We start from the raw sequence: 27,623 nt of genomic DNA on the forward strand, positions 1-27,623 counted from the left end.
AACATGGGCCAGAGTACTGGCATCTCATTTTTCTACACTTCAGTTAAGTTTTCATCATGCAAACTATACAACAAAATTTGAAATTCAGCCCCCTAATTTACAAGCACAATTCCCTCAAACAAATTACAGAAACTTAGCATTTCAATGTGAAATCTCAATACCATACAAGAAATTGGGAGTAAAGCAAACATTTTCAAATACCAAACTATTAGGTGAGACAAACTTTCACTTACCTACTGTGATGACGTTTGTAGAGAGGAAATGAAAACAGCTTTCATTATGGAGCATGAGTTCTTCTCTTTGTGTTAGATCTCCTGCCACAGATTTTGGAGAAGGCAGAGCCATCTCTGGCTTTCAGAGCAATCTAGCAACACTGCTTGCTCTTTCAGTTGAGTAATAAAAATCCGCAAAAAAAAAATAAAAAATAAAAAAATTTAGAGGATGCTGTTGGCTTATTCAAGAAATCACAGCATGTGCCTTCTGTGGAATTCCATTTTCAGGAGATTGTCCTGGTTTAACTCTGCAGACACATATTCCACATGTTGAAGAGTGAAAAATACAGTGTCAGTGCAGACAGAGAATGACAACTGAGCTCAGCCCTGGTAGAACGGATGCGATGGTCCTTCCCAGCATGACACGAGTTCAGCAGTCAATCTTTCCAGGATCTCTAGCATGCCACAAACCTGGAGAAGACAAGATTTTTTAATAATGGAATTTGCTATAACTGTTCATTATACAAGATTTATTGCAGCAACGTAGTTGGATTACATATAATGGACCAACTTCAGCAGCTGTTTATCACCAGATAGCTCCTTGCACAAGAGAAGGTGCTGACACCTCTTTCACTCACCCTGGTATTTTCTATAATCATAGAAAATTATGCTGTTGCAGTAGCTTCTCCAGAAATCAAACTACTCTGGGTTTCATTATGCATACATATATATTTACATAAGTATAAGTAAGTACACATAAGTATAAGTACACAAGTACACACAATTTATACACACATAGTAAGACATTTTTCAGAATTATTTAACGTATCAATGAAATCCCCAAAGAGCAGCTGGGGATTTGATTGCTGGATATTCACTCAGTTCGGGTTTTTGCCCTGTACAGCTCTCTTCTCTTACACACTGTCAAATACCTACATACTTCAGACGTTGCCTGGCATTGTCCTTCCTCTTCCCACCTCTCTCTTGCTCACTGGTTACAAAAGACTCACATTTTCAAAATTTTCAGGCAGGTAACTTCCTCTGAGAAAGGAGGTCAAGGGCTCTCTCCAAAAACAGCAATCACACAAGGCAGAAACCTAGGATCCTTCCTTATGCTGTTAACTATGAATCTATGGGTGTCTTCTTCAGAGCATAATTACAAGCTGAGCTCTGAAACATTGCCCAAACATGTTTTGTTGTGAAAGCACAGATCCAGTTTGACGTTATTTTAGAAGAGACAGGGCAATGAGGCATCATTATTAACTTAGAGTGTGTAGAAATTGGTGGAGGGGGAGCTATGTAGGAAAAGATGGTCAGAGATGACCCTGCCAGTTTGAAGTACCTCTCCTTTTCTCTTTGGTCCCTCATTCAGCATCATTGGGAAGTCATTTCCTCTCTATGTTCACCTTTGCACCACACCCCACCTTGTCCATTCTCTTGTCAGAAACTCCTCTTCCAGAGGTAACGTGGCAGTCAGTGAAGTGAGATCCATACACTGAGCCAAATGCATAACTTCATATACAGAACAATAATGATTAGCAATGCTAACACTGTGAAAATCCATCATCGCTAAAACCACTTATTTCCACGTTTTAATGGGAAGTATCTTGAAGAGCACCCTGTGGTTCTGAAATAATTTGGGGCATATCAGCAGGTGAAATTTGTTTGGTAAAGAATGTTAGCTACAATCACAGCTGGAAACCATAACACCACCACTCATGTAGTGTTGGTCCTACTTTAAGCAGAAGCCTGTCCTACCCCCTGAGGGCCTCTCAGGGCTGAATTATTCCAGGATCTGAAATTAATTTATTACTTGAAGTAGAAATGGCATATGACACATCATAGGAGTTAATGATCCTATAACCACAGGCCCTTATGGAGATAAAATTCAGGAGAAGTATTTTTTGTTAATGGCTTCTGTAGGAACATCAAATATCCCAAAGCTAATAAGTTATCATACTCCTTTAATGGCACCATCTTATCTAGCACTGATGTCATTAAAGCACGCAAATGTTGTAACAGTACAGCAGCTGTTCTCTGATAGTAAGCAAAGTTTAAGACTAAAACTTCACACTGTTACATTTGTGGCTGCTATTCCCACACATTGCTTATGCTTTGCACCTATGCACATTTTTGCTGAAGACAGAGAATACGCTGAAACAGAGCACAGACAGGGAAAGCTCTTAACGCACGATCCTGCCCTGTCCACTCCTACAGTTTCTCTGTTACCTTCCAAAACAAAAGCTGAGTACAAGATCTTCCTTGCCTAACTTACCCATCCCACTCAATAAGTACCTTCAGAATTTCCTGAGCTTATCAAAACATGCAAGAAAGGTAGATTCAGTACAGGGAAGAAGTTTAATAGCTAAAACAGGATGGATAAATGTAGACAAATATTCTGTACGCTTCCTTTCATTCCACCCGCCCTTGGATCTACAGTGAGTTAGAAAAGTCCTAAGACTTCAGTCTTTTGAACATTAGGATAAAAGCAAAACCAGAAATCAGAAGGTAACTCAAGAGTTAAATCAGCAGGGGTCACATCAAGTATCCACGGAAAAAAGCCCAAAGAGCACTCACCTGTATTTCTGAAGTTACTCCACTGCATACACAGAGCAAGTACTTCTAGGTGAAGGTGACAGACACTTCCTCACAGCAAGTATCTGCTTTGGCAACTTGGGCACATTTTCCTCCTAACTACTATTCTGTATCCACCAGGCACAAAGTGTCCATCCTGGTACATCTGCATTACACGTCTAAACTTGAGACTAATCAAGGAAGCCACAGCAGGACACATGAAACTGTTTAACACTGAGACAAGATCTATCCACTTCCTGTTCAGAAATTTGGACTGTTTGGTGGTTACACTGCCAGGCTCTTTCACCTCTTTCCCTCAGGGGTTATTTCAGAGGTCCTTCCTTTGTAGGAAGTTCAATCACTGTGACTCACTATATACCAAAAAACATCCATGAGAGTGAGGAAGACTTCACGGGAACAGATCTTTCTGCTGGTACGTACTGGCATCATTTCAGTGAAAGCAATCAAGCCACAATACATTACATGAGGATGTGGCTCACTGAATATTTTGATGTCGAATCATGTCAAATTCATATCCTTTATTTTCTCCTGATCTGAAAGTGAAACTACTGTGAGTCACCTGATCATAAAATGCTTTTTCTGCAAAAGATGCTCATTCTCTACTCCATTACACACTTTAGAGCTTCTCCACATCCTCAGAAATTCACCACTAACACTGCTTCAGAATACCTGGTTTGATTTTAGTTTTGTATCTGAGTTTTGTTCTGAATTTTTTTTCCTCTAAAGAAAAAGCCAAACCCAGCCCCAAAATATCAAGCCGTATTTCCCTATAAGTCCAAGGCAGCCAACAGAAAAGCATACAACTCATCCTTAAAAATAATACAACAGGAAGCAAATCGGCATCTCAAAGCAAGAGTCAGTGGACGGACTCCATAGGAAGGTAAATGAAAGACTCAGCCTTGCCGGAAAATTTCTTGTGATAATTACCTGATGAAAAACACTGGTGACATTCACTGAGAATACTTCATCTCTGTTATGCCAGCAAAAACTCTGGTCTCCAAAACCAGCACAGTTCATTGACAAAAGCCACAAAATGCACAAAAGAGCCACGCTGTACGTGGGGAGACTGCACGAAGAAGACCAACTGATGGCTCATTTAGAGAACCATTCTCTAAGTCAGATTTAATTGTGTCAGATTCCTTGTTCCCTTCAACGACAGGACCTCAGGACAGACATCACCCTGAGACAGAGCACCCTGCATACAATGTGATCAATCCTTTAGCCAGCTTACATCAATGTAGCATTTAAAGTTTAATCCCAAAAGACGTACTTTGGTGCTCAGAAAAGTATCACACCACACCAACTAGAACTCAGAAGAGCTCTAACATCTTCCCAGAACAAATTCAACAATACTGAAGATGAAACAGAAAAACTAAGCCATCACTTCAAACTCCATAGTTTGATCAGGAAGCAGAACAAAATATCTCACAATCTTATCAAACGGGGGGGAAAAATAAAACATTAAAATCTGAGACTTGGAGTTTGCTTTTACACTCTACTGCAGTTCCACTATGACATGCTGTGCATTTTAAAGAATGTAACTTCATTCACTGAGCAATTCCATGAGAGATAACTTGCACGCCCAGGCAAGTTCCTTCACATCCAAAGCAACTGCAAAAGGAAAGAAGTCTGTTTCAGCCCTATGGAACAAGGGGGTAAGCCCACACCTTAGGGTGTGATACAGCATTCTTTTTCGCAAGGGACAGAGAAAGCAGAGAACAGAGCAAACTGGCACGAGATACAAACCCCTCTGGCAAAAAATAAAGCAGTTAAAAATATAAGAGGGAGCAGAGAAAAGGCAATCTAGAAAAAGGGAAACGGCAGTATTTTCCTGGCATCTTGGTGAACTCACCTTATACCCAAAACACAGTCATTCCACTTAAAAGGAACACTTAACATTTGTCAGCTTTTTTTTCCCCTCTCCTTAAAGCTTGAATTACAGGAGCACATGCAGAAGAGCCCTGCGTTTTTGCCGAATGATGTAGCTGGATATTCCTTGTGCAAGTAAGGAGACCTATTCTTAAACCCAAAAAATATTTATTCCAGGTTTATACCGACTTTGTCATATGATTACTGCATTTACTTTACAAAGCTGAACTTAAAATTGCAACAATTTCTCTAAGCTATGTAGGGGATAGACTTCTTTGTGATCTTTCCTATTTATTTAGAGCTGTCAAAAAAACTCCAACTATTTCACAATCTTTACTTGCTGCTAGCCAGTTCCCAAACCTACCTGAAATGACAAAGGAAACAGCACAAGGCACCCTGCCATGTGCTAAGGAGAAATTTGCATCTCTTGTCAGTATGGAAAAGCTGATTTTTTTTATTAGAACACAAAAGAGAACTCAGTTATATCTCATCCAATAGCTTGGCTCAGAAGTACTTTGGAAGTTTCACACTACATATCACAAAACAAACAAACAAACAAACAAACCCAGAGAGGAACAGGGAGAGGAAGATTCCTGTTAGGAGACAGGCAGGAAGCTACTGCTGGGAAGAACAAGCTTTTGTTGCACATGGGAATTTGTGAGTCATATTAGAAGAGGAGAAACAGATTATGGGCTCTGATGCCATTTATGTTCAAGAGATTTATAATACTGATAACAGTAATGCTCCTAATTATGTTAGCAGTCTTGGTAACTCTGTAGAAGCCCTACAATTTTTTATTTTTGCAACCTCATCCAAAGAGAAAGAGTTTCTTTAAAGAACAGCACACAGCTTTTATTCGAGTTGCTTTACGTCTGTACCCCAGTTTATTGCTGTACTAATCAATCACTTGGATATTAAGGAATAACTTGTGCTGGAGGAGGCAGAGAGAAGGCAGCAATAACTGATGTGTATTTAAGCGCCTTGAATGACAAATTGGGTCAGCACTGAATTCTCAGGATTGACAATTCAAAATTCATTTCCAATAACTACTCCTAGAACAGTGCTGACAAAACACCGCCCTGATGCATTTTCCTAATGCCACTGCCCATAAAGATCATCTTTCATCTTATGAAAGCCTGGTAAGTGGTTATTTTTATCAGCCTGGGTGAAGTGTTTCATCAGCTTTGCACAGTTGACAACGTTTTCATTCACCACGTTAAGGAACCTGAGCAGAATCAAAAGTATGGTCTCTTTTCAAGCAGATCTTTCTTTGCACCACCCACTAAAGAACAGAAATTGAGATGGTGAAGTGACTGCTGTATTTGTAAACTGCAAACAAGAAAAGCATGCTCATACTTGGACGCTTAAAGGGAAGCCTTTTTTTCCCCACCAAACATCCAAATTCATTTCTTCAATAAATTTATTTCATTCTTCATTATGACGAAGGAGTCCAGGAACCCCTCAATCCATTCCCAACCCTCCATTTCGAGAAACAGCAGCAACAAGAACAAACAGTGACTAATGAAGTGCCATGAGGCAGCATGCCTTTAGCATCCAATCCAATAAATGACCAAGCACAGCTCTGCCTTGTTCACCACTTTACCATGGACTTTAACACTTAGCCAATAAATAACATTACATCCATAACTGCTTATCTCATTATGTACCTCTCTGAACTCATAGAAAAGGAATAAAGAAGTAGGATGCTATATACAGTAGAAGATAACAAAAGTACTGAGTGGTTTAACAAAGGATGATCTAACACCAGTCACGGAATGCAATCTTTCTATCTAAAGCCACCAGCACCAAATCCACTAAGTGTTTTCCAAGTGGACATTACACAAACAGTAAAACTTACCTTTAAGAAAGACTTATTCCAAGCCAATTGAATTTATGCAAGCCTTCCTGGCCATTTCAGCCATCTGACAACCTATCTCATGCTTTTTCTAAAAGCTCTGGCATGGCTCCCCTCAGCCAACTCCTTTTATGCAGCTGTCTGATCACATCTTTGACACACCAAATTAAACAGAGAATACATTTTACTCCGTTCTCATACCAACCCCACTAAGCAATATCAGCACATACCACATTTCCAGAATTCTCTGCTCTTCCCTCTCTTGCAGACCCTGCAGCTTCACCTTCTAAGCACCTCAATCATATGCTTTACCGTAGCTTCCACTGTTCACCCAAACTCCATCCCTTGCTCATTTATTTAAAATTAGCAGATAAAAATTCCATGCTGTTAGTCAAAGGCAGAGAAAAACTGGAGAAAATTCATTCCAGTGTCTACTGTCATTCTACATTTGATTTTCCTATTGCAAGAGGATACTAGGAAATTCTGGAAGCAGCTTGTGGAATGTGTGTGTAAGGGGTGGGGGCTGAAGGAGAGAAGTGGAGAGACAGGAGCTTCTTTTAAGTTCCTTTATAGTGACTAGTCCTGCAAGGAGGAGACATCCACTTAACATCAGATTCAATATAAAAAGTAGTATTGCAGGTTTCTGCATAAGGGCCCTTGGCAAACACCACCTGGAAGTGATGGGAACTGCATGCTTTCTGCAGCACTTACAATCTCTCCCACGAATATTAACATATAAAGCTCCTTCAACTTCCCATCTGATTTCCCTCTTAATTTCTGAGGCAGTCCAGAGCTCCACGACAGCTACACAGATGTAAGAAGATTCTCCAGGAGCCATTCCTTAATTAAATGGAAACAAGAGAGGCTGTGACAAAGAATAAAAATGCTGGGCCAGATCAGAAACATGTATACAAAATCAATCTCTAAAGTTGCATGCTGCATTTCTTCCTCAAAGAGAGCTGAGGATCTTACTCAGCTAACACTGCAAGTCCCTGGACGAGGAAGCTGCCCTTCTAAAATGAATTCAACGGTTATTTCTACAACTTAACTCTTCCTTGCTGGAAATCCAACCTTGGATGGACCAAATCGTGAGTTCTTACAAATGCCATTTTGCACCTGAGGAAGTTATTCATGACAGGAAGCCTGAAGCATCATCTTCCCATCCGTTCTATTTTTGCATCTCCTAGGTTAGAGCTTCAACATTTTGGTTTAATTCATATTAGCAAAAATGGAAATAAAATTCAGGTGTGGGCTTCAGCTACCACTGCTCCTTTGTGAGCTATTATGCCTCACACAGCACAACGTAAACGAAGACTAAAAAAATAACGAAGCATTAGCTCTGCTTGATTGGAGGACTACAAGAATTTGTCAATAACGCAGACGCTCGCATGCAGTCTGCCAGATGGCAGCGGACAGAAGGGAACAGGAAAGGAAGTCAGAACTTCGCCTAAGCATGCGTAAAGATTTGTCACAGCCTGCAGTTTCACCAGTACCCAGCCAAAATCTTTACTGTATACTTCTGTGTGCTGAAGGCAAGCGCTCCACCCCCAGCAAAACAGATTACACAATGGATTAAAAAGTCTGGAAATTCCCTACAGATTTGAAGTCTGGGTTCTAAGCAGTGAGGTGGACTTTGAATCGGATCCTCTCAAAGAGAGGGTTCTCTACTTCCGCAACTAGATTTTATGCCTACCTTATCTATGGAAAGAACTAATTGTTCTCATCTATAAAGTACTATAACAAGACTCCAGACTTCAATCATTTCCTTTAAAAACAGGAGGGAAGGGCAAAATTACAATTATTTTTTATATTATTATATGACTTGATAAAAATATTGCAATAAAACCCTTTGAATAATTACAAGAAAAATAGAGCTCTACTGAGCCTATGAACAAAGTGCACAGGGGCAAAGTTTCTTTACTAGGCAGAACACAAAAAGCCAGAACCCTGCTTAATCCAAACACTGAAACAGAATTAATAGCTGTTCTGTGCTGGCCTTCTGTATTTGGGGTGGGCAAGGTGGCTAGAAGTCAACTCACTGCTGGTATATATTGTGACAGTATTTTGTTCCGTTTTGCTTCAGGTCCAGCCACAGACCAAATAAACCAATGTAAAAATAAAAAAATAAGAAAGTCAAATAAAGAATTTTCAAAGCAATCCAGCCAAGACTACCCCGTGTCAGTACTCTTACCAGTATACACTTCTACTGCCTGTATTCAATTTATAACGTATACAGAAAGCAGAAAGCAAAGTTCTAAGCAACATAAATACAAGTATGCTGCAAATACAGAGTAAATTCAGCCACCCCATTACACCTGCTTAGAAGACATCAAACAGTACACATAAGTTTCCCTAAGGATTTGAGGAGTTCTTCCATTCAGCTATCTGCCTACACAGTAGTCAGCCATGTGCCTTCCTGGAGCATGACAAATGTGTTGCAGTAAATTCAGATGATCCTTACTAACTGGGAGACCCTCTTGTCTGAAAAATCTCTTCAGCCTCATCCTGTTTCCCTCACAAATGTACTTACACAGTCATTTTCCCAACTCTGGACACACTAATGGAACTCATAGGAACAAATTACAGTGACATTCACAAGTAAGTTGGCCCCTTTTAATTATATTTAGTACCACATTCTGTATATTTTATTTTAAAAGCAGAGTAAATACTGCAGCAAACAATATAATTACATTAAGCTGTGAGAAGAGTAGCTTTCCAGTGTTCTGAAACGGAATATAGACTTAAAAATGCATATGCTGTGTATCCTTTATTCCTAACCAAAATGTTTTTACAAGAAGAATTTCAATCTTACCTTGGCAGTTACAATTTGTTAACATTATCAACAATCTCCCACGGTAGAAAGGACTACCTGCAGCAACATTCATTCAGATGCTCTCTCAGACAATTTAGGATAAGTATGGAGCAGCTTTTAATTCAGCCTTATCTACAGAAATGCTGAATGCCACATTAGAAGAAATAAAGCCTTTCCAGATTAACGTATAAAGAGTCCGGCCATACAACACAAAGTTCTCATGTTTACAGAGCAAACAAAAACAAACCAAAAGCAAGGAATAACTGAAAACAACACTGCAGTCTCCAGGGCGTAGATTTCATAGGTTTTACACAAATTTATAGGCAAGTCATTTCATTAGTTTATTGCACTTCCTTGCCAACGATAAGGCATGAGTTAACAAACAGTCCATGAGTTTGCAGTCGTGAAGGACCCGTGGCTCCATAGGATGACAACTCCATGAGTTACAAGGACAAGCAAGGCTAAATTACATTTCTGGGACTAACAGAAGGATGAAACAAACTCACAAAAAAAAAATAATCTCGGAATAAAGTTCTTCTGGTTTTATGCAGGAAGACACATTTCAGGCAAACGATCAGAAAGGTTGATTCTTTGGGTGAAAAAGAACCAAGATACGACACAACCAAAAAGAACCAAGACAGGACACAACTAGATCTAAATTAAATAGAAAACCGAGCTATCAGTGCAAATTTTTCTATGCCTGCTCATGGTCTCCAGTCTATAAAGGCAACCTTCGGCACCTAGAAGCAGACAGCCTACCTACTGAACAGCTCAGAGATGAGCAGGCAATTATTGTTCTTCATACACTGGTACTGAGGTAATTGGTTTTGGGGAGGATGCAGCCACTTGGATAGCATACAATCTTTCCTGCGCTTGGATAACCAGTGTATCTCATCAGCAGTCACCGACCTTCCTTCACAAACCTTCTGTCCTTCAGTTGGCCTAAACTGTTCCTTCATACATAACAGTTCCTTCTTAGCAGCCTAGAAAGAGCGTAATCTAGATAACATTTTTCTCCACTCAGTAAGAACAGAAAATGTCATTTAATAGACAAAACTTCAACCACAACAATTCAGATTCCAAAGACAGCAGCCCACGCATACCACAGCCAGCAGTGACCCCTACCCTGCTTCAGTTTTATTATTCAGCAGTAGAACCCACCTGTATCATGGAACAAAACACGTTTCTAGCACTTATCACCATCAGGATTTGGGGTATGCTTAAGATCTACATCTAAACTCTGCAGCCTGAGGCATTTACAGCACACAGCACAGCCATCCTTGTTATCTGCCAATCTCTGCAATGCTAACTCACTTTTTTTTATGCCAAAAAGAACTGAAAATTCCTTGTCCGCAGTCCAAACCAATGACAAAAGAAATCCAGACCACAGGCATCCTTTCAACAGGTCACACACACCTTTCCAAGTCACGATTCACTACTCCTCCATCACAGAATCACAGAGGTTACATTACCTTCTGGTATTTTACTTAAATATCTAAAGCTGATTTTAAAATCGACTTCTCTCATTCAAGTCAGTTTTAATTTTGTCTCCATATTCCTGCAAGAGCTCAATGATCACGTCATCATTCTGCAATGAATGTGTTAGTCTCTTGTACTGAAGAGAACAGTCCAGTTCAAAAAGTCTGAACTGCTAATTTAAAATGCAGTTCCCCTCATTCCTACAAGCTCTGAAAAATCCATACATTTAGGACTAAGAGAATTCCAAGGTCCTACACGTTTTTGTAACCAGAGAAAGCACTACTGGAATAAAACAAGCACTGCACATGGTGCTCTTTCTATTCTCTCTCTTCAAGAAGAGGAAAGCACAAGAAACAACAAACTCTGTTGCAATCATAAAGCTATATACATTCCTGTGGTAGCATATCATAACATTTGCTGCTAATGTTAAGAGTGCACATAAGTGTTAAAAGCACACCAGAACATTCCTGACACAGAAGGCAGAAAATTGAAACAAAACAAACAAACAAACAAACAAACAACAAACCTTTGTCTCTCCTCTCTGGACTGTGCAGTCAACCTGTCCCAACTTCTTTCCATGTTACATCGGAACTTCCATGAGCATGACAAAAAAAAAAGTGGAGGGGAGGGAACTGCAAAAGCAGAGAGAGAAGGCTCCTCCCTGCGCTTTACATGTTGAGGGCTCTCAGCTAACTGATCACAAAGCAGCTTTCACAGCCCTTATTCAAACAGTTCGGCTCCAGGGTAACAAGTTCAAAGTGGGAGGAGGCAGAAAGAGTCAGAGGGCTGTAACAATCTTGAACAGACACTTAGCTGCTTTTATATCTGCAGAACCTGTTCTTCAGGTTGGAAACTGAAACATCTGCTTGTTGCCGCGTTTGAAAGCTGCGCTCCAAACCTCTTCCATAATACCAGCAGGTCTGCAGTGGCAAAACCAAGCTTAATAACACACAGACATGCAACATGTGGGAGGAAAAGTTAATCATTACTGCACGGTGCATTTGTTTTACGTTTTGGACTTCCTTGTATTAATGGCAGTAAAGCAGTCACTCCCTTATCTGTTATATGGAAGAGCTGAGAAGTGTGCAATGGAAACAAAGTCTGCACAGAAATTTCTGTCCCTCAGAAGGATGTGAAGATCTTAGAGGAAGTGGAGAAGGCAAGAAAAGCGCTGAATGTCCATGTTTAAATTAGTGACTAAATATAAATCATTAAGTATACAACCATGCCTACACCTTTGCTCGTATGGATTTAACAAACTTCAAATGATGCTTTACTTACTGCAGCAGTTACTCATTTTTCCCAATACAGGAAAATACCGCAGATGCTGTTTGCTAAACAAACAACCAGGACTCATCCTACACAGAGGTAAATTTCTTCATGATGTTGCAATAACAATTAACTGCCCCAAAGCATATTAGAGCAGCTACATCGGATATGGAACATTTCCCTTCTTTCACTCAGGAGCATAACTTTTAGAACGTAACAGAATCCGTTCAATTTGTCAGGAATAATCACATGCAGAAAAGTTAAACACATTTTAGCAGTTCTGGGAACAGAGTCTTGGCAGCCTGGGACCCAGGATGATGATAAGGAATAGTTAATATGTGAACTCAAAAAAAAATATTAGTAAATAATTAACAAAATGACCTCATGAAACTTTGTAGCAAGGAACAGATTGAATGGATGCAAAACCAAAGCAATTACCATAAATCAATTAAAATTGCTGGCAGTTTGGATTTATAAGCGTTGCTAAGGTTGGTTTGGGTTCTCTGTGGCAAAAACAGCCACTTACCAAAAAGCAGGAATAGACTCCACCACCCACATCGTCCTCCAAACCATGGGTTTATTTTCTCATTCTTGGATCCACTTTGACTACCCTGTTTATTTTAAAGCGCTGCTATTATTTACTACAATAACAATTATTTAAGAAAAGAAAATCTGACCTTTGGAAGCCTCCAAAGCCTCGTCTTATCTTCAGCTTCACAAATGGTTTCCAATCTCCTAATTAAGAGCTCATTAGCCAGCATTTCAACTTTCAGGCTAAACTGACAGCTTCCTTGGCTTCTCCACCTGCAAAACCAAGAGAAACGTATGGAACAGCTTCAGCAAAACGGTGACAGAACACCTTGTAGACTCAAAAACCATATAACGAACACTAAGTTGGAATTCTCCCAAGCACTGTGACCAGCTATCAGCTTGGCTCAGCCAGTGGCACCAACAAAACACCCCTCTTTGTTCCCAGCTCCCCCTGGAATTCCTGTGTTCTAATGTTCTCACATGCAATCAGTTCAAGCCATCACTCCTCCATTGCAGATTGCCGCACAGTGCAGTGTGATCAAACTGCAGTCGGGATGCCTTTGCTGCACTGCATACGAAATACTGCAGCTGCAACCGTTTTTATGGGGAGAATGCCACCAAGACCCGTAATTCTAAATATCTTCATTTGTTCGTTGCTCTTCTTAACGATTGAGCTGTCAGGTACAAGGAATGATGGAACTTGGAGCAGAATCGAATCGAATCGTGCGGGGCTGTGAGGTGAACTCCAATTCTAAATGGGGCGATGGAAACCCGCTGGGCTGGCGCCTGAGGGCAGCTCCCCGGGGAGGGCGACGCAAACCGCTGTGCAAGGGAGGCGATCCGAGCAGTTTTCTGATACAGGAGCTCCCCCTGCTGGTTCACCAGAACAAACTTTCCAACACTTTTCCTTGATTGTACTGGTTGTAGAGCTACAGATGGAGCAATCTGTAGCAGCTGTGTTTAGGTCGCGTGCCCTTCTTAGCGGTACCAAATATATGTGGGACAGAACGCGTTACTGAAGCACCACATAGGATTCACCACAGCTTCACATCCCGTTTGGTGCAGTAAAACAGGCGAGCTGTATCGCGATGAGCAGAGCACTCAGCTCTGAGGCGGCGCGTGCCGTCACGAACACCGCTCACCTGAGGACAGCGCCCCCCTCAGTGGGAAGGCGGGAAGCGCAGCGCCGACGGCTGCCGAGCCGCGCGAGAGCGAGGCGGGAACCGCACCTCCCCTTCAGCTTCCCGCCCAGCCGCAGTGACGTCATCACCCTGCGCCGCGCCATGGCGCTGGGCCCTGCCGGGCCGGCTCGGCTGGTGCGCTGCGGGCAGAAGGACGAGCTGTACCGGAGCGGGCTGCGCAGCGGGGCCGGCACCGCGCTGCACGGGATCGCGGGTAACGTCACCCCTCCTGCGGATCGGTGCTGTACTGAGGTGACGCGGGGCGGGACGGCTTCATTCCTCAGGACGCTGCTGAGGGTTCCCGGCTGCGCGCTGCCTCACAGGGCCGGGCGGGGCTGGAAGTGCTGTCGGAGGAGAGCATGGATCAGTACGAATCTTACTTAAAATAACGATCCTGGTCTCTTAGGAGCTAAGAAGTGGCTGGAGTGGAGGAGGGAGATCGAGCTGCTCTCTGACGTCGCCTACTTTGCCCTCAGCACCCTGTCAGGTAACGCGCTGCGTGCTGTGCTGCCCTGCGGTGTTTCGGTGAGCCCTGGCAGGCATGGATCTGCTGCCAGTCCTTGTCGTTGAATAACTAGCAGAAGGCAGAGATCAAACCCAGCAGTAAATCCGTACGATATGAATACAATATATCGATCCAGATACCTATGGTCTCCTGCCTTAAGCCTACAACCATTGCAGATACCCAATGCTGGTGCAAATATGTTGCTCACCTCATTCAACCAAAAACACAGTTATCTCTGGAACACCAAAACTTTGCAGCTGCTCTTCCTGAGCAGCCTGTTACCCCCCAGCCACACACTAAACTGCTTATTCTCTGTTACTCACATCTAGGTTATCAGACTCTGGGTGAAGAATATGTCAACATCGTTCAAGTTGACTCAACCAAGAAAAGGGTGCCTTCTTTTCTTCGGCGAGCCATCTTCGTTTCTCTTCATACTGTAGTACCCTATTACATAGAAAAGGGATTGCAGCACCTGGAACACGAGTTGCAGATAGAAGATGATGGGGCTAGAACCTTGCAAAGCAACCCAGCACTTGGCTTGTCCAGTAGGACCTTAATACGAAACTGGATTCAGAAACAAGTCAGGGAGCTTACAGAAAAACAGAAGAAAACAATCCTGCAAGTTGTGTACATTCTTAAGCAATCCATTCCTTTGCTTCATCGACTACATCTGGCAGTGTTCTACATACATGGCACTTTTTATCACCTATCTAAAAGAATTGCAGGAATCAGATATGTAAGTGGATGTTGATTGTGTGAAAATCATGTGCATTTTGTGTATTTTGGCTTCTTTTGGGATGCAGTTTGCATAAAAAGGATATAGAATTTTGCTGATTATAATACAGCGCAGACTGGGTGAGAAGGAGATAAGGGCAATTATGGGGGAAGGCATAATTTTGTAAAATTGAAGCAATTAAACATCTCTATTTGTGTGCATTTTGCAGCTGCACTTTGGAGGAGTACAAGGAGAAGATCAGAGCATTCGATCAAGTTACAAATTCCTAGGAATAATTTCACTCTTCCATCTTCTTCTGACAATTGGTGTCCAGATATACAGCTTCCAACAAAAGCAGAGAGCAAGGCAGGAATGGAAACTACACCGCAATCTAGCTCTCCAGAAGTATGTTCATTTTACTTAATAGGAAAGGTAGAAGCAATAGTGGGAAATGTAATGGCTTTCACAAATAGGGAGAGCGCTGGCATTACATTTTGACTTAAGATAGAACCTAATGTAGCATAACATTGGACACGCTCACTTACTAAACATCTTAGATTTCATGCCTTGCTTTTATGTGTGGGACTCTCACAGGAAGGGTTAACATTTGAAGGAAGGCTTTACAAGATTGTGTTAACAAGTATTTCTTGCAAACAGGCCTCATAAAACTAATTAATTACCTGTGTTGATTAGAAATACGATAAAGGAAAAAACTACTGGGCGCCAGTCCCGCTGCACTTTGTGTTTGGAGGAACGGAGACATGCAACAGCCACACCTTGTGGGCACCTGTTCTGCTGGGAATGCATCACTGAGTGGTGTAATACCAGAGTAAGTACAGTGGGACAAACAGCCCAGGAGTAAACATGATGAAATCTGTAGCTCGCTGTTGAAATGTTACCTTTTCCCTCCCTAAGACACCCGAAATCCTCCCAGAGGTTTGTGGGATCTGTATATTGTACTAGGATACAATACTATATAGTACTTTGATGAGGTAAATGAGATGTTTCTGATTCAGCCATTGAAATGCAATTGAATTAACTGGAGAAGTCAGGCACAGTCATAATAAAGACCCAGGCTATAATTCTGTCTGCAAAGAACAGAACTGATCAATGTTCTGATTTCCAGTACAACAGAATAAGTTACAAACTAATTGAGCTAACTTAAGACAAATTTTTTTTTTTTTGCATTACTGAAATAAACAACTTCCATCCATGAAGGTTTTCTATAGCTATCTTGGAATAAGGCATTATCCATTTATTTTATGAGTAAAAAAATATTTAAAAAAAAAAAAAAAAAGGGCTACTTACAAATACAATCATTGCCACAGGGCTTAGGCCAACACTGTAACTCTGATGTATTACTGTAGTACTTCAGATCTACTTAAATTTTCTGGCACTAATACTGATATAGCTCTGGCAAAACAGAGTCAGGTAGTCTGATTCATTTAATGCTTTCCTAGCACAAACCAAGCTACCTTCCTTCCCACTGTACAGTTAGCAATTTTCAGTACCTCAGCTGTTGTTTCTGAAATATAAGGGAGGCAGCAGATGTTAAAGTTTCAGCTGGATGTGCAAGTTCAATACACAATGACAGGGAACTCAAAGTTCACAAGACCTTCCTGCACAGAACAGAAGTTCAGATGAACTACTGGGTATAACTGAAGCTGGTACCTAGACAGGGCTCCTAAAACTCAAAGTGCCCTGGAATTATTTTGGGCAAAGTGGTCAATAGAGATTAGCACTATGCTAGTTCTAATTCAGCTGCAAGCAGAAGTGGAATTAATGTAAGCATAAAGAAAAGTAATACCTCTGAAAAAGAGTATATGGCAGCATTGCTTGGCAATATTCAGGGGCAGCAGAACATGTGAAAAACAACTCAATGACCATTTGAGATATTTCACCAGACAGACTTCCTTGAAGGTAAAAATCTGAGAAGTCATTTCTCTTAAAGATTACAAAGTTTCTTCAACTAAAGACGTTGGAAGCTGTGTACAACACCTGTGGATTTGAGGTCATATTTTAAACACATTTTAAACTCACCTCAAGCTGCAATTTGAGTGAGGTACCCTTTCAGAGCCTCACCTGGTTAAGCATGCAGTGCAGACTGGACTAAAAAACATGTAGTTATAGAAGCTCATTTTCTAGTTCTTGTTTAACATAGTTGGATTTTTTCTTTATTTTTAACCTTTTAAATACAGCAATTTAGAATATCTCTTTGCTTTTTGTAGACAGAATGTCCACTGTGCAGAGAGAAGTTTCATCCTCAGAAACTGATCTACCTACGCCACTATCAACTGTGAGGAAAAATCCATTACAAGGGCCTCTGCTCTCTTACCTTCATACAGAGTGGTCATACAGTTCAGGTTAGTCCAAGAATGAGACTTTATTGTAAAACTGGTAACTGCCTGTACAAGGTGGCACTTCATTCCTGTTGTACAAAATAAATCTATTTCTGCCTCTTCGTGTTTCTTGCTTTATGGTTCTTGACCATATTAAAAATGTCTTTCTGAAGTTGCTTAAAGAAGTGTGATAGTCTTCAAACAATGAAAGATTTAAGTCATTTTCTCTAAATTTGAGTAACAAATCTTCCAACCTTTCATAACATGCTTAAGGCATTACTAACATTCTACTATTTTTAAGACTCCCTTTAGGTAATTAACATTACAAGAGTCCATGCTATAGATTTCAGGGGAAAGCAAAAAGAAAAAACAACAAACACTATCAGAGGATGTACACGAGTCCTTACTTCACTTGCAGTGGGACTTCTGGTGATAAAAGTATATCAACATTCAGTTTTCATAGTAAAGTTAACAATAAAGCAGCTTTCTTTAATTTGACAAAGCTTCCCTGATGAACAGAAGCAACAAATGCAAGCCCAAAGTAATATAGAATGTCTATTAATGAAATCAACATTGAGCTTTTAACCTCAAAACTCTACTGTTATTACTACAAAGATTTTAATCAAGTATTCCAGACACTTAAGACTAGAGCAATGGAAGAAGTGTTTCAAAGTCACACGTGCATATGTGTAACATGATGTAAAGTGCAACAATGACAGCAGAACAGCAAGATCCCAGGCTACAGCAAGAGGGTTTGCTCAAATACAACAGCCATGGGCACAGAAAAAAGAAAAGCTGCTTACCTTCTGAAGGCCTCAGGTATGCAGGGATCTCCAGCAAGATCCCCTTGCCTCCACTGCCAGCCCCTAAAGGAGGACTGGGAAGGGGTGGATCCTGGCTCCAGCCCTTCTGATCACTCAGTACATTGCATGCACCTGAGCTCCCCTGGACTGGCCCTGCCTTCCCACCAGGCTCCATCACAGGTGCAAGCTGTGATTTGGCATTTCTACTACAGAATACTAATAGTCAACTATGCCCAACTGTAACAAATTTGTTTTATATAACAGAGCCTACATTCTGTCTGCATGGCCTTTTCCATAGTCTAGCACAGGGAAGAAGCTGATTTCAGCCACAGGCCTTCTACTCTTTATGGTAATAGGAACTATTTAGGCAGAGCCAGTATATGAGAGTATGAATGAGGAAGGATTCAGCAGCATTACATCCTCAAGTTTACTTCCCTAAGTTATAATTAGTTCTGCTACACAAGCATTTAGAGCATCAGGGAAAAAGATTGTCACTTATTAACACAACACCTTATTTTTGCACAGTATGTGCAAGAGGAAGTTGATTCTATTTCTTCAATACAGGTGGAGAGGGAAATCCATGTGATCCACTGGCAGATCATGAGTTTGTTTCAATAAATCTTGCACAAATAGCACCAAACATGGATTGGGAGGGGCAAGCTACAGGAAAAGCACTTCTTTTCACAGTTATTTGTATTGCAGAGATGTGAGCTAGTTAATTATTAAATCTTCAAGCGTTATCATGAATCCTCAAATAAAATCAGATGAGTGTTTCTTTGCACCTATAAATCAAATAAAAAGTTACTGTGCAAGCACTTCAGCATTGTTGTACAAAAGCTGATTTTCAGAGCTGCAATATCTTCCCCTTCTTACACTAGAAAAATTTCAGGCATCCCCATGTTTAAAACTGTAAAGAGAACCATGGCAGAAAAATGGTCCATACGACTCAAACATGTGCTAAGGAAACAACTGCATTATAAGCATTCTCCTTACCATGAAAAACAGTGAGGAAAGATAATCTGCACATAGAAACAAACAGGAATCAATCAGTGACTGGCAAGTCCCTGTGAAGCTGGTGAGCCAAGTTTTTCATGCATTCTGTAATGGTAATTCATCACTCCTCAGTGATAAAAACAGAGCAAAGTTTAACAAAATGCTGTCAAACTTGCCTGGCCTTTGGAAGCTGAGAGTCACCTGAGGAATTACAGTCATCCTGATGTCATCCACAATATGTATTTGAAAACTGCTAACCCCACTGAATATTGAACAGCTAGCTATATATCCATTAATGAGAAGAAATCTGTTCTTATGCTGCCACTTAAGTTAGAAATCAGGTGAAGGTAGAAATCTGTAATTTGCAATGGCTGTTTCTCATATCTCATTGCTCGGGGTCACTCCAATTGCTAACATTTAAAAAGGAATCATACAAATCTCCAATTCTTACCCACGTATTCAGAAACTCCAGCAAACCCCCAAGTTCAGGCTTTCAGACTAAAGGGCAAAGAACTACAAGTGTCCATGATCTTTCTAGATGCAGTGTTTCTGTAATTTGAAGTTAGACTAATTCCCACATTGATAAGGAAAACACGCTGACAAACAAAAACCAGACCAACATCAACTTAAACTACCACCCACTTTTCAAGGTTTGGAAAAGGCTGGATCCTAGGGCACCATGACTTCATTCAACAAAGTCATATGAAACTTTTCTATAAGTTTTCCAATAAGGCATCAGTTGAAGTTGACACTGTTCTCCATTTGAATCTTTGAAGAGCTAAACTTTATCTACCTTGTCCTGGTGAATGTTCCCTGAAGATCTAAAATAGGTCACATGAAGATAAATTCTTAGGGTAATCACTACTGCAAAGAATCCATAAATACTATTAGATCTTTCTATATGTACATTTATATATAAAGATAATAGAGAACAAGCCAAGGGGGACACTGTCTTTTAATAAATTTTGGAATTAAAAAGTCACTTAATAAAATTGCAGTTGTATCACATGAAAAAGTTTACATGCAGGTCATTTATCTGATTTTTTTTTTTTTTAAACTATAGAAAATGAAAATCTTTGTTAAAACTCACAAAGTTTGTCTCCTGTGGCCAGTTGGAGTATATTCTGAAGGGGCTGCACGAAGTTGGCTTAAGTTAACCAAGAAACCCTTAGGTATGAAAGAAATTCCAACTAAAACAATTAAAATATATATATTTATAATTCCAGGTCCTCAAAGGAAATTGGAATAGATTTTGAACAAAGCTTTGAGTCATCACGAAGGAACCCAATTTTAGCATCTTCTGGGAGGTGTAATGGTGAAACTGGCATTGAAACCTAACAGAAATGAGTTACTTTAGAAGCTGTGTGTGTTTTTCTCCCTACTGCAAAATCCTTACATTTGGAGATTTCTTTTTCTATTTATGACTCAGTAATATCATGCATTTAGCAAACTGGCATCTATTCAGATCTGCTGAATTTTTATATGAAAATAGCACATGGCCATGAAGCAGAAAACAGCATCATGTGTGCCACCTTTTTCCTACATGCGTGCACAGCACTTCAGGGTGATACTGAGAACTACGTAAGAACATCAAACTCAAAGCCATTCATCTCTCCAGTGCAATGGATCCTGAAAGGAATCCGTTATCCCAAATCCAAGGGATTATCCAAAGTTTCTCCAACTTCTTACAAAAGATAAACTCAAAGCAAGTTGGTTAGAATGCCAGTTTCTTCAAGCAACTGATACTTCAGATAAAAGTAGCGAGATCCTCTTAAAATGAAACTTCAACTGCTTTGTCACAACTCAATCATTTTTATGAAGAAAAAAGGCATTGTTACAATGGCTCAAAAATCGTTCCTTTAGTTGTAAGCAGAATTGGTCAAAAGGTTGATTGCACCTTCTAGCTAGCAAAGGTCTTTCCCACATCTTCTTTCCCTTTGTATTTCCTCTTGCCATGTGTGAAGGGTATATATCTGTACTTTATCATATGCTGTGAAGAAAAAAAATACCAATTTTTAGAGACAAGAAATATAGATAACGTTTACAAAAAATGTTTCATAATACATCATATAACTGACACAGTCCTCTAGGGAGAAAGTTCTACAGCACTTCAGAAGCTAACCATAAAGGTTAACTGGCTTAAAGAATGCTATGAGCCTGATTTTCACATTTGGTTACACTCAAACAACATAGAGAGCACAGTAAAGTTTGCTCATAAGGGGACTGCAGGGAACTCCTGCCACTTAGTTTACATTTGAGTAATGGTACTTCATCAAAATTCTGAGTGTCTGGAAAGAAAATGATTCTCCTTTTAAAACATCAACAAATATTAAGAATGTAATGCAGCAAACTGGACAGAGGTTGAAACAACACTGCACATTTTGACATCACAAATGCTATTCTGTTCTTAGCAAGTTACCTTGATTTGCCTCTTCATAGTGATACAAAACAGCATAATGAAGTACATCACAAGGATTGGCCAAAAAACAGGAACGTTGAAAGCCTCAAAGAATGTACATGCCATAGCAACCAGGATGCCTTTAGTGGCCGAGTGCCTTAAAAATAGCATTAACAATTAATCCTTCAACACCAGTCACCATTAATTAATGCAGATATTTACACATTTCAGAAACAGAACGTGGGCAAAAAGACCGACTCACCAGAATTTAAACTCTGGGAGCCTCCTAATGAAAGGCCGAAATTCTTCATTTTGCCTTGTAGGTAAGGAAGGACCATCATCTGAAGGAGAAAAAATAACAGTCAACTCTCACTGTTACATAGATTCCAGTTACTGTTGTGGCTTTAGTGTAACAGGGTTGGTTTCCCATTAAAAAAAGATAACAAAAATGAGTGCCAGGTCATTGAGTTATTGCAGGGAGAATTTAAGTCATGTACACCTCTGTCAAAACAAAGATTAACAAAATATGGAATTGTTCAAGACCTGAAAAAAATCACTTTGGAGACCAATTTCATAGCAGTTTCTAATTTAAGCTGTATGGAGTTTTTGCAAGTTGAAGAATACAGTGTCAGACTGGAACTGCACAGCCTTACAGTATTATATCAGTATATATATCAGACAAAATGAGCCAGAAATTTAATTAAGTTCAAAACTACTGCAGAATGAATTCACCATACCTGAATCTTCCATTAAAGAGGGATCTACCTTTGGCGACAAGAAAGCTATAAAGAGATTTAGATGGTAAATTCCCAAGGCATATGTCACAATGTACCAACCCTGAAGAAAGGGAGGAAACAAAGGAGAAAAGGTTAAAGACCTCCTGCACACCACTGTCAGATATTTTCAATCAAACAATTTGGTTTCTGCTTCCTTAATAAGTGCTTCTCCATGTCCTCACGTTCACATGAGAGGTTTTCTTCTTAAAAACAAAGCAACAGCAAAAAAACATGTTTTCCACTATTTCTATACTGATAGAAAACAAAGTTTTCATTTCAATTTACTTACATATTGACTAAGCTTATTGGAAGACCAGCAAAAACTTTAAATCTATCATTCTTAATAAGCCAAACATTTCTTAAATTTCCCTACAGTAAACCTAATATGTTAATTACAACAAACCTTAACATGAGTGGTACACTGATGGATTTAATGAAAGCTTTTCTCGGACACCTGGTTTCCATGTTCAAAATGCAGATATCATAAAAGCAGCAAAAAGCAAGAAAGCAAGGCTTGCTTTGTTTGAAGCATCTTTGTAGGCTTCAGTCTCTTAAATATTCCTATTACCACTGCTCTGCACAGTTCTTGCGCTCAATCTGCAATCTCCAGTTTTCTGAAATCACCATTCTCGAGCTCTACACTGAACTGCAGACTGGCACGAGATGCAGGCATCTGATCAGTGCAGAAACAGCCTGCAGAAGTGCCAAAAAAGCAAATTTCTCAGTTTGCATGGCCAAAGGTAACCATGGGCTCCTGAACAAATTAGTCAGCTTTAACAATAAAAAACTTTAATGGCTACGAAGCTCTCAGAAATTTATTACGTAATTTCAACAGCATTACTGCAGTATTTCCACTTTACCATCAAATAAATAATCTTCAGCATTCACAAATTCTTTAGTCTGAAGGCAGGAGTTGAACACCAGCAAGAGCTTCCTCCTCAGACTACCTGATCTACCCTTAGAGTGTTTGAATGACAAAATGCAATTCCTGAAATCCTCCTAACAGGAATAACAGAACACTGATGATGGCTGAAACTGATCAGTAAGCCCAGTTTTCCTACCTGCAGTAAATAAACTCTAATCATGTAGATAAAACTCAGACCCAAAGTTACGATCCATCGCACTGCAGTATATGGAGTAGATTTGTCTAACCAGGACTGGTAGATCTAGGAAGAAATACAGTAAGCAGCTGTAAAATATATGCTGCCCAGTGAATAAGGCGTATTTCAGGGCAGCATTAGAAATAGTAAGCATTTGGAAATATATTTTGGAAAGGAGAGTAACATGAAACATTCTTATTACAATTAACTTTAATAATAAACATAAATCTTTGAGAATACAAGCTCTACATTTCCACAAAGGCCAGAAAACCCCAACTCCCAATACTTGGGGCATCAGAAAGAAACCCAGAATTTCAACCTTTTATTCTTTATCTCCCTTAAGTTTACTTTCCTTCACATGATTATGACAGGGAACGTAAAGCAACATTTTTTGATGATAAGTGCATATTTCCACTGTGATACATACATGATTAATACATACACATTAAGAATCCCATTAAACTACGCACTAGAATATTTGTCTATTTTTAAAGCATGTCAAATGAAATCTTCTGTACAGATTTCAGCATTTCAGCAGTTCATCCAACCTCAAACTCACTGAGGTGTGCATTGCTTTGCATTGAGTCCTGCTTCTAATGGAGTCAGAGAAATCCTAGAGAAAACCAACCTGCCCAAGTCTTGTGAAAAATCGATAGACCACAGAAGGCTTTCCATGAACAGACTCACCAATGCTGTCCCCTTCTGACATGGTTGCTGTGAAAATAAAACAACACATAGGTAACATTTCAAACAAAAAGCTGAGCGCTGTGAAACTTCATACTACAGAACACCTTATGTTCTTACAGTCTTTTGGACAACCCTACTTGAAAAAAAAAAAGTATTCTTGGAGAAGACATTTATTCAGAAAGAAATTCTGTTCTAGAAGAAATTGTCAAGAAGGTAAAGAAAAGAGTATTTTACAAAGGGAAGAGAGGATCCAACCCATCTTAGGGAAGGAGAAACAAATCCACACAGAAATGCAGGGATGAGCCCTGTTAGACATCACCTTGATAAGGCAGGAGCTGAGTTATAACATGTAAGCACCGATATGCACTGCAGCACCACCTCAGTGCCTAAACACAAAGAACAAAACCAAAATAAATAATTTTCTTTCAAGCTGTTTAAGACTTTCAAATATGGAATAACTAAAGAGCAAAGCATTTAGGTTCAGGACTTTGTACACAAGTGGTTACAGAAACAAACATTTGTCACAAGCACCCAAATCAAAACACTCCTAGCACAAATCACTGAGTTTATCTAATGAACATGCAGAGCCCTGAAGTCACAGAATAGTTTTATGTATCACTAAAACTGTAAACAAAGAACAGGGCAAGGATTCTGACCCCAGATAAAAATAATTCCCTTGGTATTCTTTTTTAAGGACATGTTCCTACTACTAATTCAAGATCTTTACTCTTGAGTTAAGCTCAACTAAGCTTTATCAGTTTACTGAAGACATAAAGCAAACAAAATGAAATTGATTCTAAAGAGAAACACGTCTGCCACATCATCAAAAGCAATCCCTGACATTACTTCCTGGATTCCTCATCTGGGGGTGGGACTGCACACCTCTGGGACAGCTGGAGGACTTTCACCACAATATTAACATCTCCAGAACCTCAGATGGCAGCACACATGAGCGAAACATCATTAATTCAGAAGAATATAGATTTAGATACTGCAATGGAAAAACTGAGACTGAGGACAATCCGGGCAGTCAAATAATCTTGAAGCTGAGTATTTCCTATAAACACCTGAAAACCAGATCCTATAGAATAAATAGAAAGCAGGAAAAATGGAGTCCTGTTACACCTGAAAAGATAAAGGGAAAAGGATCACGAGGCTTCAAAAGATTCAGTCCATTTTAATTCTAGCTATGGCTAAAAAGAAAACAAAACCTAATGGAAACTCACACAAAGAAAGATACCGACATTTTAGTTACAAAAAGGAAGTAATTATTATTCTGCCCATTCACTGCACTGCAGAAGGAAGAAATTACTCGGCACTATTAGCATCATTTTGTGCTTTATTTGGGGTGGGTTTCAATCATCCTGAGACATAAAATCACAACAAAAAAGATATTCAATCTCTTGATGACAGAATAACAATTTTCTAAAGGTGGCAAACGTCAAAGCTCAAATCAATCTTCACATCACAACACACCTGACTACTGTATGCTACAAGCAGACCTTGTAGACCACTCCAATTGTGCAACGACTGACCTACAGATCAAGCAACAAATCATGCCTACAAAGCTACCAATGGCTTTGAAATGGAATAGAGGTTTTGGTTGGTGTAACAACCATGATTGTTCATCAACCATACAGCCCCCTCATGGCAGGCCAAGCAATGCAAGCAGCTAACACTGTCTCTCTGACTCAAAAGCACCCAGTGGGGTTTCTTTAAGTAACACAAACTACAGCATCATGTGACAAAGAATTTGATTTAGCATCTCTCATCATTTTAAAATACTCACTTAAAGCACACCTGTAAGCCACAAGCATTGGGAAAGCCACCTTTGGCAGTGGAGGCGGTTTACAACTAAGAACCTAAGCCATACCTTATTGCTATATGGGATTAATTAAACCCAAACAGCAGCAGTTTCAGAATCACAGAATGGCGCAGGGTTGGAAAGGATGTCAAAGATCATGAATCTGCAACCTCTCTGCTGCAGGCAGGGCCACCAACCTCCACGTTTAATATTAGACCAGGTTTTTCAGTTCCTCTTTCACAATGAGTTACAATAACTCTAAAGCCAGAAGGACATGCAAAGATTGATACAACAAACAGCAGTTTGCACCCAGCAGTGCACAGCCCAAACTGCCACTGAACAACTCCAAGCAGGTGAGCAGAACAACAAGGGCGTTTCTACCTCTGTTATTATGCTAATACCATCACAAACCTAATTGTACCCTCGAGTTCCTGAGGCCAAAAGTCACCTAATCCACTTGCCCTAAAGTCGCATACAGCTACTAAACTTTCAGACAAACCTCTGACCACAATAAAAGCTTAAGTGTAAAACACCAAGGAAGCAAATCGCTAGCAAGATCACACCACAGTTTATGGCAGTTTCCTCATCGCTTCATGAAAATTACTTCATAAAGCAACGTCCTATAGTCGTGTGCCGGTGACAGAACGAAGGACAGCCTCAGGACCGCCCCAATGTTGGAAACGGGACTTCCCCCCCCCCGGCCGGCCCGCGCCCACCCACCGCCACACAGCAACAGTGCCAGGAACCGAGCCAGAAAGAAATCAAATAAAAGCCAAAGGCGCTTCGGTTGGCAACGTCTGATACTGAGAGCAGCAGGAAGGACCCCTCAAAGGAAAAGCGGAGCCCGATGAGGAGAGCCCGGCGGTGGCACCGAAACCCGGCAGAGCGAGCACAGGCCCGGAGCGGCCCAGAACGGCAGCCCCAGCAGCTCGGCCTGTCTGCGCCTCCGCCCCCACGTGGCGCCACTACCAGCCGGCCCACAGCCCCCGGCCCGGGCCGGGCTCCTGACGCCGAGCCGCAGCTACTCACAGGCGGCTGAACCGAATCCTGCCTTCCGACCCCCCTCCCCCCGCCTCCACAGCCCCAATATGGCGGCCACAGCGGGGGGCACATCCACTTCCGCTTCCGGGGCAAGAGAGGCGGGGAGAGGATTCAGAGCCGGCCTGCCATTGGTGGCTGCGGGAGGAAGAGGGGCGGCCGCTGGAGCGTAATCTTTAACATCTGCGCAGGCGCAGTTCGCTCTGCTAGCGCTGAAGGGCGGCCCTTCTCGCCCCGCCCCTCCTCCTCTCAGCCAATGAGCGCCAGGCTGCTGCTGCCAGCGTGGAGGCGTCGGGAGCTGCGCGGGCACGTGGCGGCGGAGCCGCTGCAGTTTGCTGTTTTCCCGCCTCAGCTGAGCGCGCGCGCTCGGTAACGCCTCAGAGAGCCTTGCCTCAGCCTGGCTGCCTCAGCCTGCAGCTTCAGCAGTTTGTGGAGTTAAAGTACTCGAGTTTTGTTTGTTAGTGGTCTATGCGGAGCTGAAAAGCAAGCAGATCTACCGAAGCGTTGGTGTTTTTGCACCTATCGTCATCCTCAAATTTCTGTATGAAGTATGATAAATGATGGTAGGTAAATCTATTCCTCTAACCTTCGAGTTTAAAAATCTCTAACACACATACACAGGAAAGTTTGGGATTAAAACGAATAGAACAAGATCAGAAATA

General features: G+C 40.8%; 3 protein-coding genes across 4 annotated transcripts in view; 1 reads left to right on the plus strand and 2 right to left on the minus strand.

Moving 5' to 3' along the window:
• The window catches only part of PLCH2 (phospholipase C eta 2), a 77,425-nt gene extending 65,347 nt beyond the window's left edge, over positions 1–12,078 (minus strand). The window contains exons 1-2 of the mRNA XM_048967766.1: positions 11,349–12,078; positions 234–683 (exon numbers count right to left, since the gene is read on the minus strand). Of these exons, the coding sequence (XP_048823723.1) occupies positions 234–345 (112 nt within the window). The 5' untranslated portion in view covers positions 346–683; positions 11,349–12,078. The remainder of the gene's footprint in view (positions 1–233; positions 684–11,348) is intronic.
• Positions 12,079–13,875: 1,797 nt separating this feature from the next.
• Positions 13,876–20,212, plus strand: PEX10 (peroxisomal biogenesis factor 10). Its single transcript, XM_048967781.1, has 6 exons — positions 13,876–14,017; positions 14,210–14,290; positions 14,638–15,044; positions 15,253–15,428; positions 15,717–15,852; positions 17,252–20,212. Exons 1-6 carry the CDS (start codon positions 13,906–13,908, stop codon positions 17,321–17,323), a joined length of 984 nt encoding a protein of 327 aa, XP_048823738.1. The 5' UTR covers positions 13,876–13,905; the 3' UTR covers positions 17,324–20,212.
• RER1 (retention in endoplasmic reticulum sorting receptor 1) lies at positions 20,096–27,086 on the minus strand. 2 transcript variants are annotated; one of them, XM_048967782.1, is made up of 7 exons: positions 26,953–27,086; positions 24,061–24,146; positions 23,394–23,498; positions 22,294–22,393; positions 21,819–21,897; positions 21,578–21,713; positions 20,096–21,148 (listed from the first exon to the last, which is right to left on the minus strand). In XM_048967782.1, the coding sequence occupies exons 2-7, from the start codon at positions 24,139–24,141 to the stop codon at positions 21,059–21,061; spliced, it is 591 nt and encodes a 196-aa protein (XP_048823739.1). In that variant the 5' UTR covers positions 24,142–24,146; positions 26,953–27,086; the 3' UTR covers positions 20,096–21,058. The 2 variants fall into 2 exon arrangements, with proteins under 2 accessions (XP_048823739.1, XP_048823740.1); XM_048967783.1 differs by lacking the exon at positions 26,953–27,086 and adding an exon at positions 24,439–25,983.
• Positions 27,087–27,623: the final 537 nt, after the last annotated feature.

The sequence above is a fragment of the Lagopus muta genome, chromosome 21 (genome assembly GCF_023343835.1).
Source record: "Lagopus muta isolate bLagMut1 chromosome 21, bLagMut1 primary, whole genome shotgun sequence".
Lineage (NCBI taxonomy): Eukaryota > Metazoa > Chordata > Aves > Galliformes > Phasianidae > Lagopus > Lagopus muta.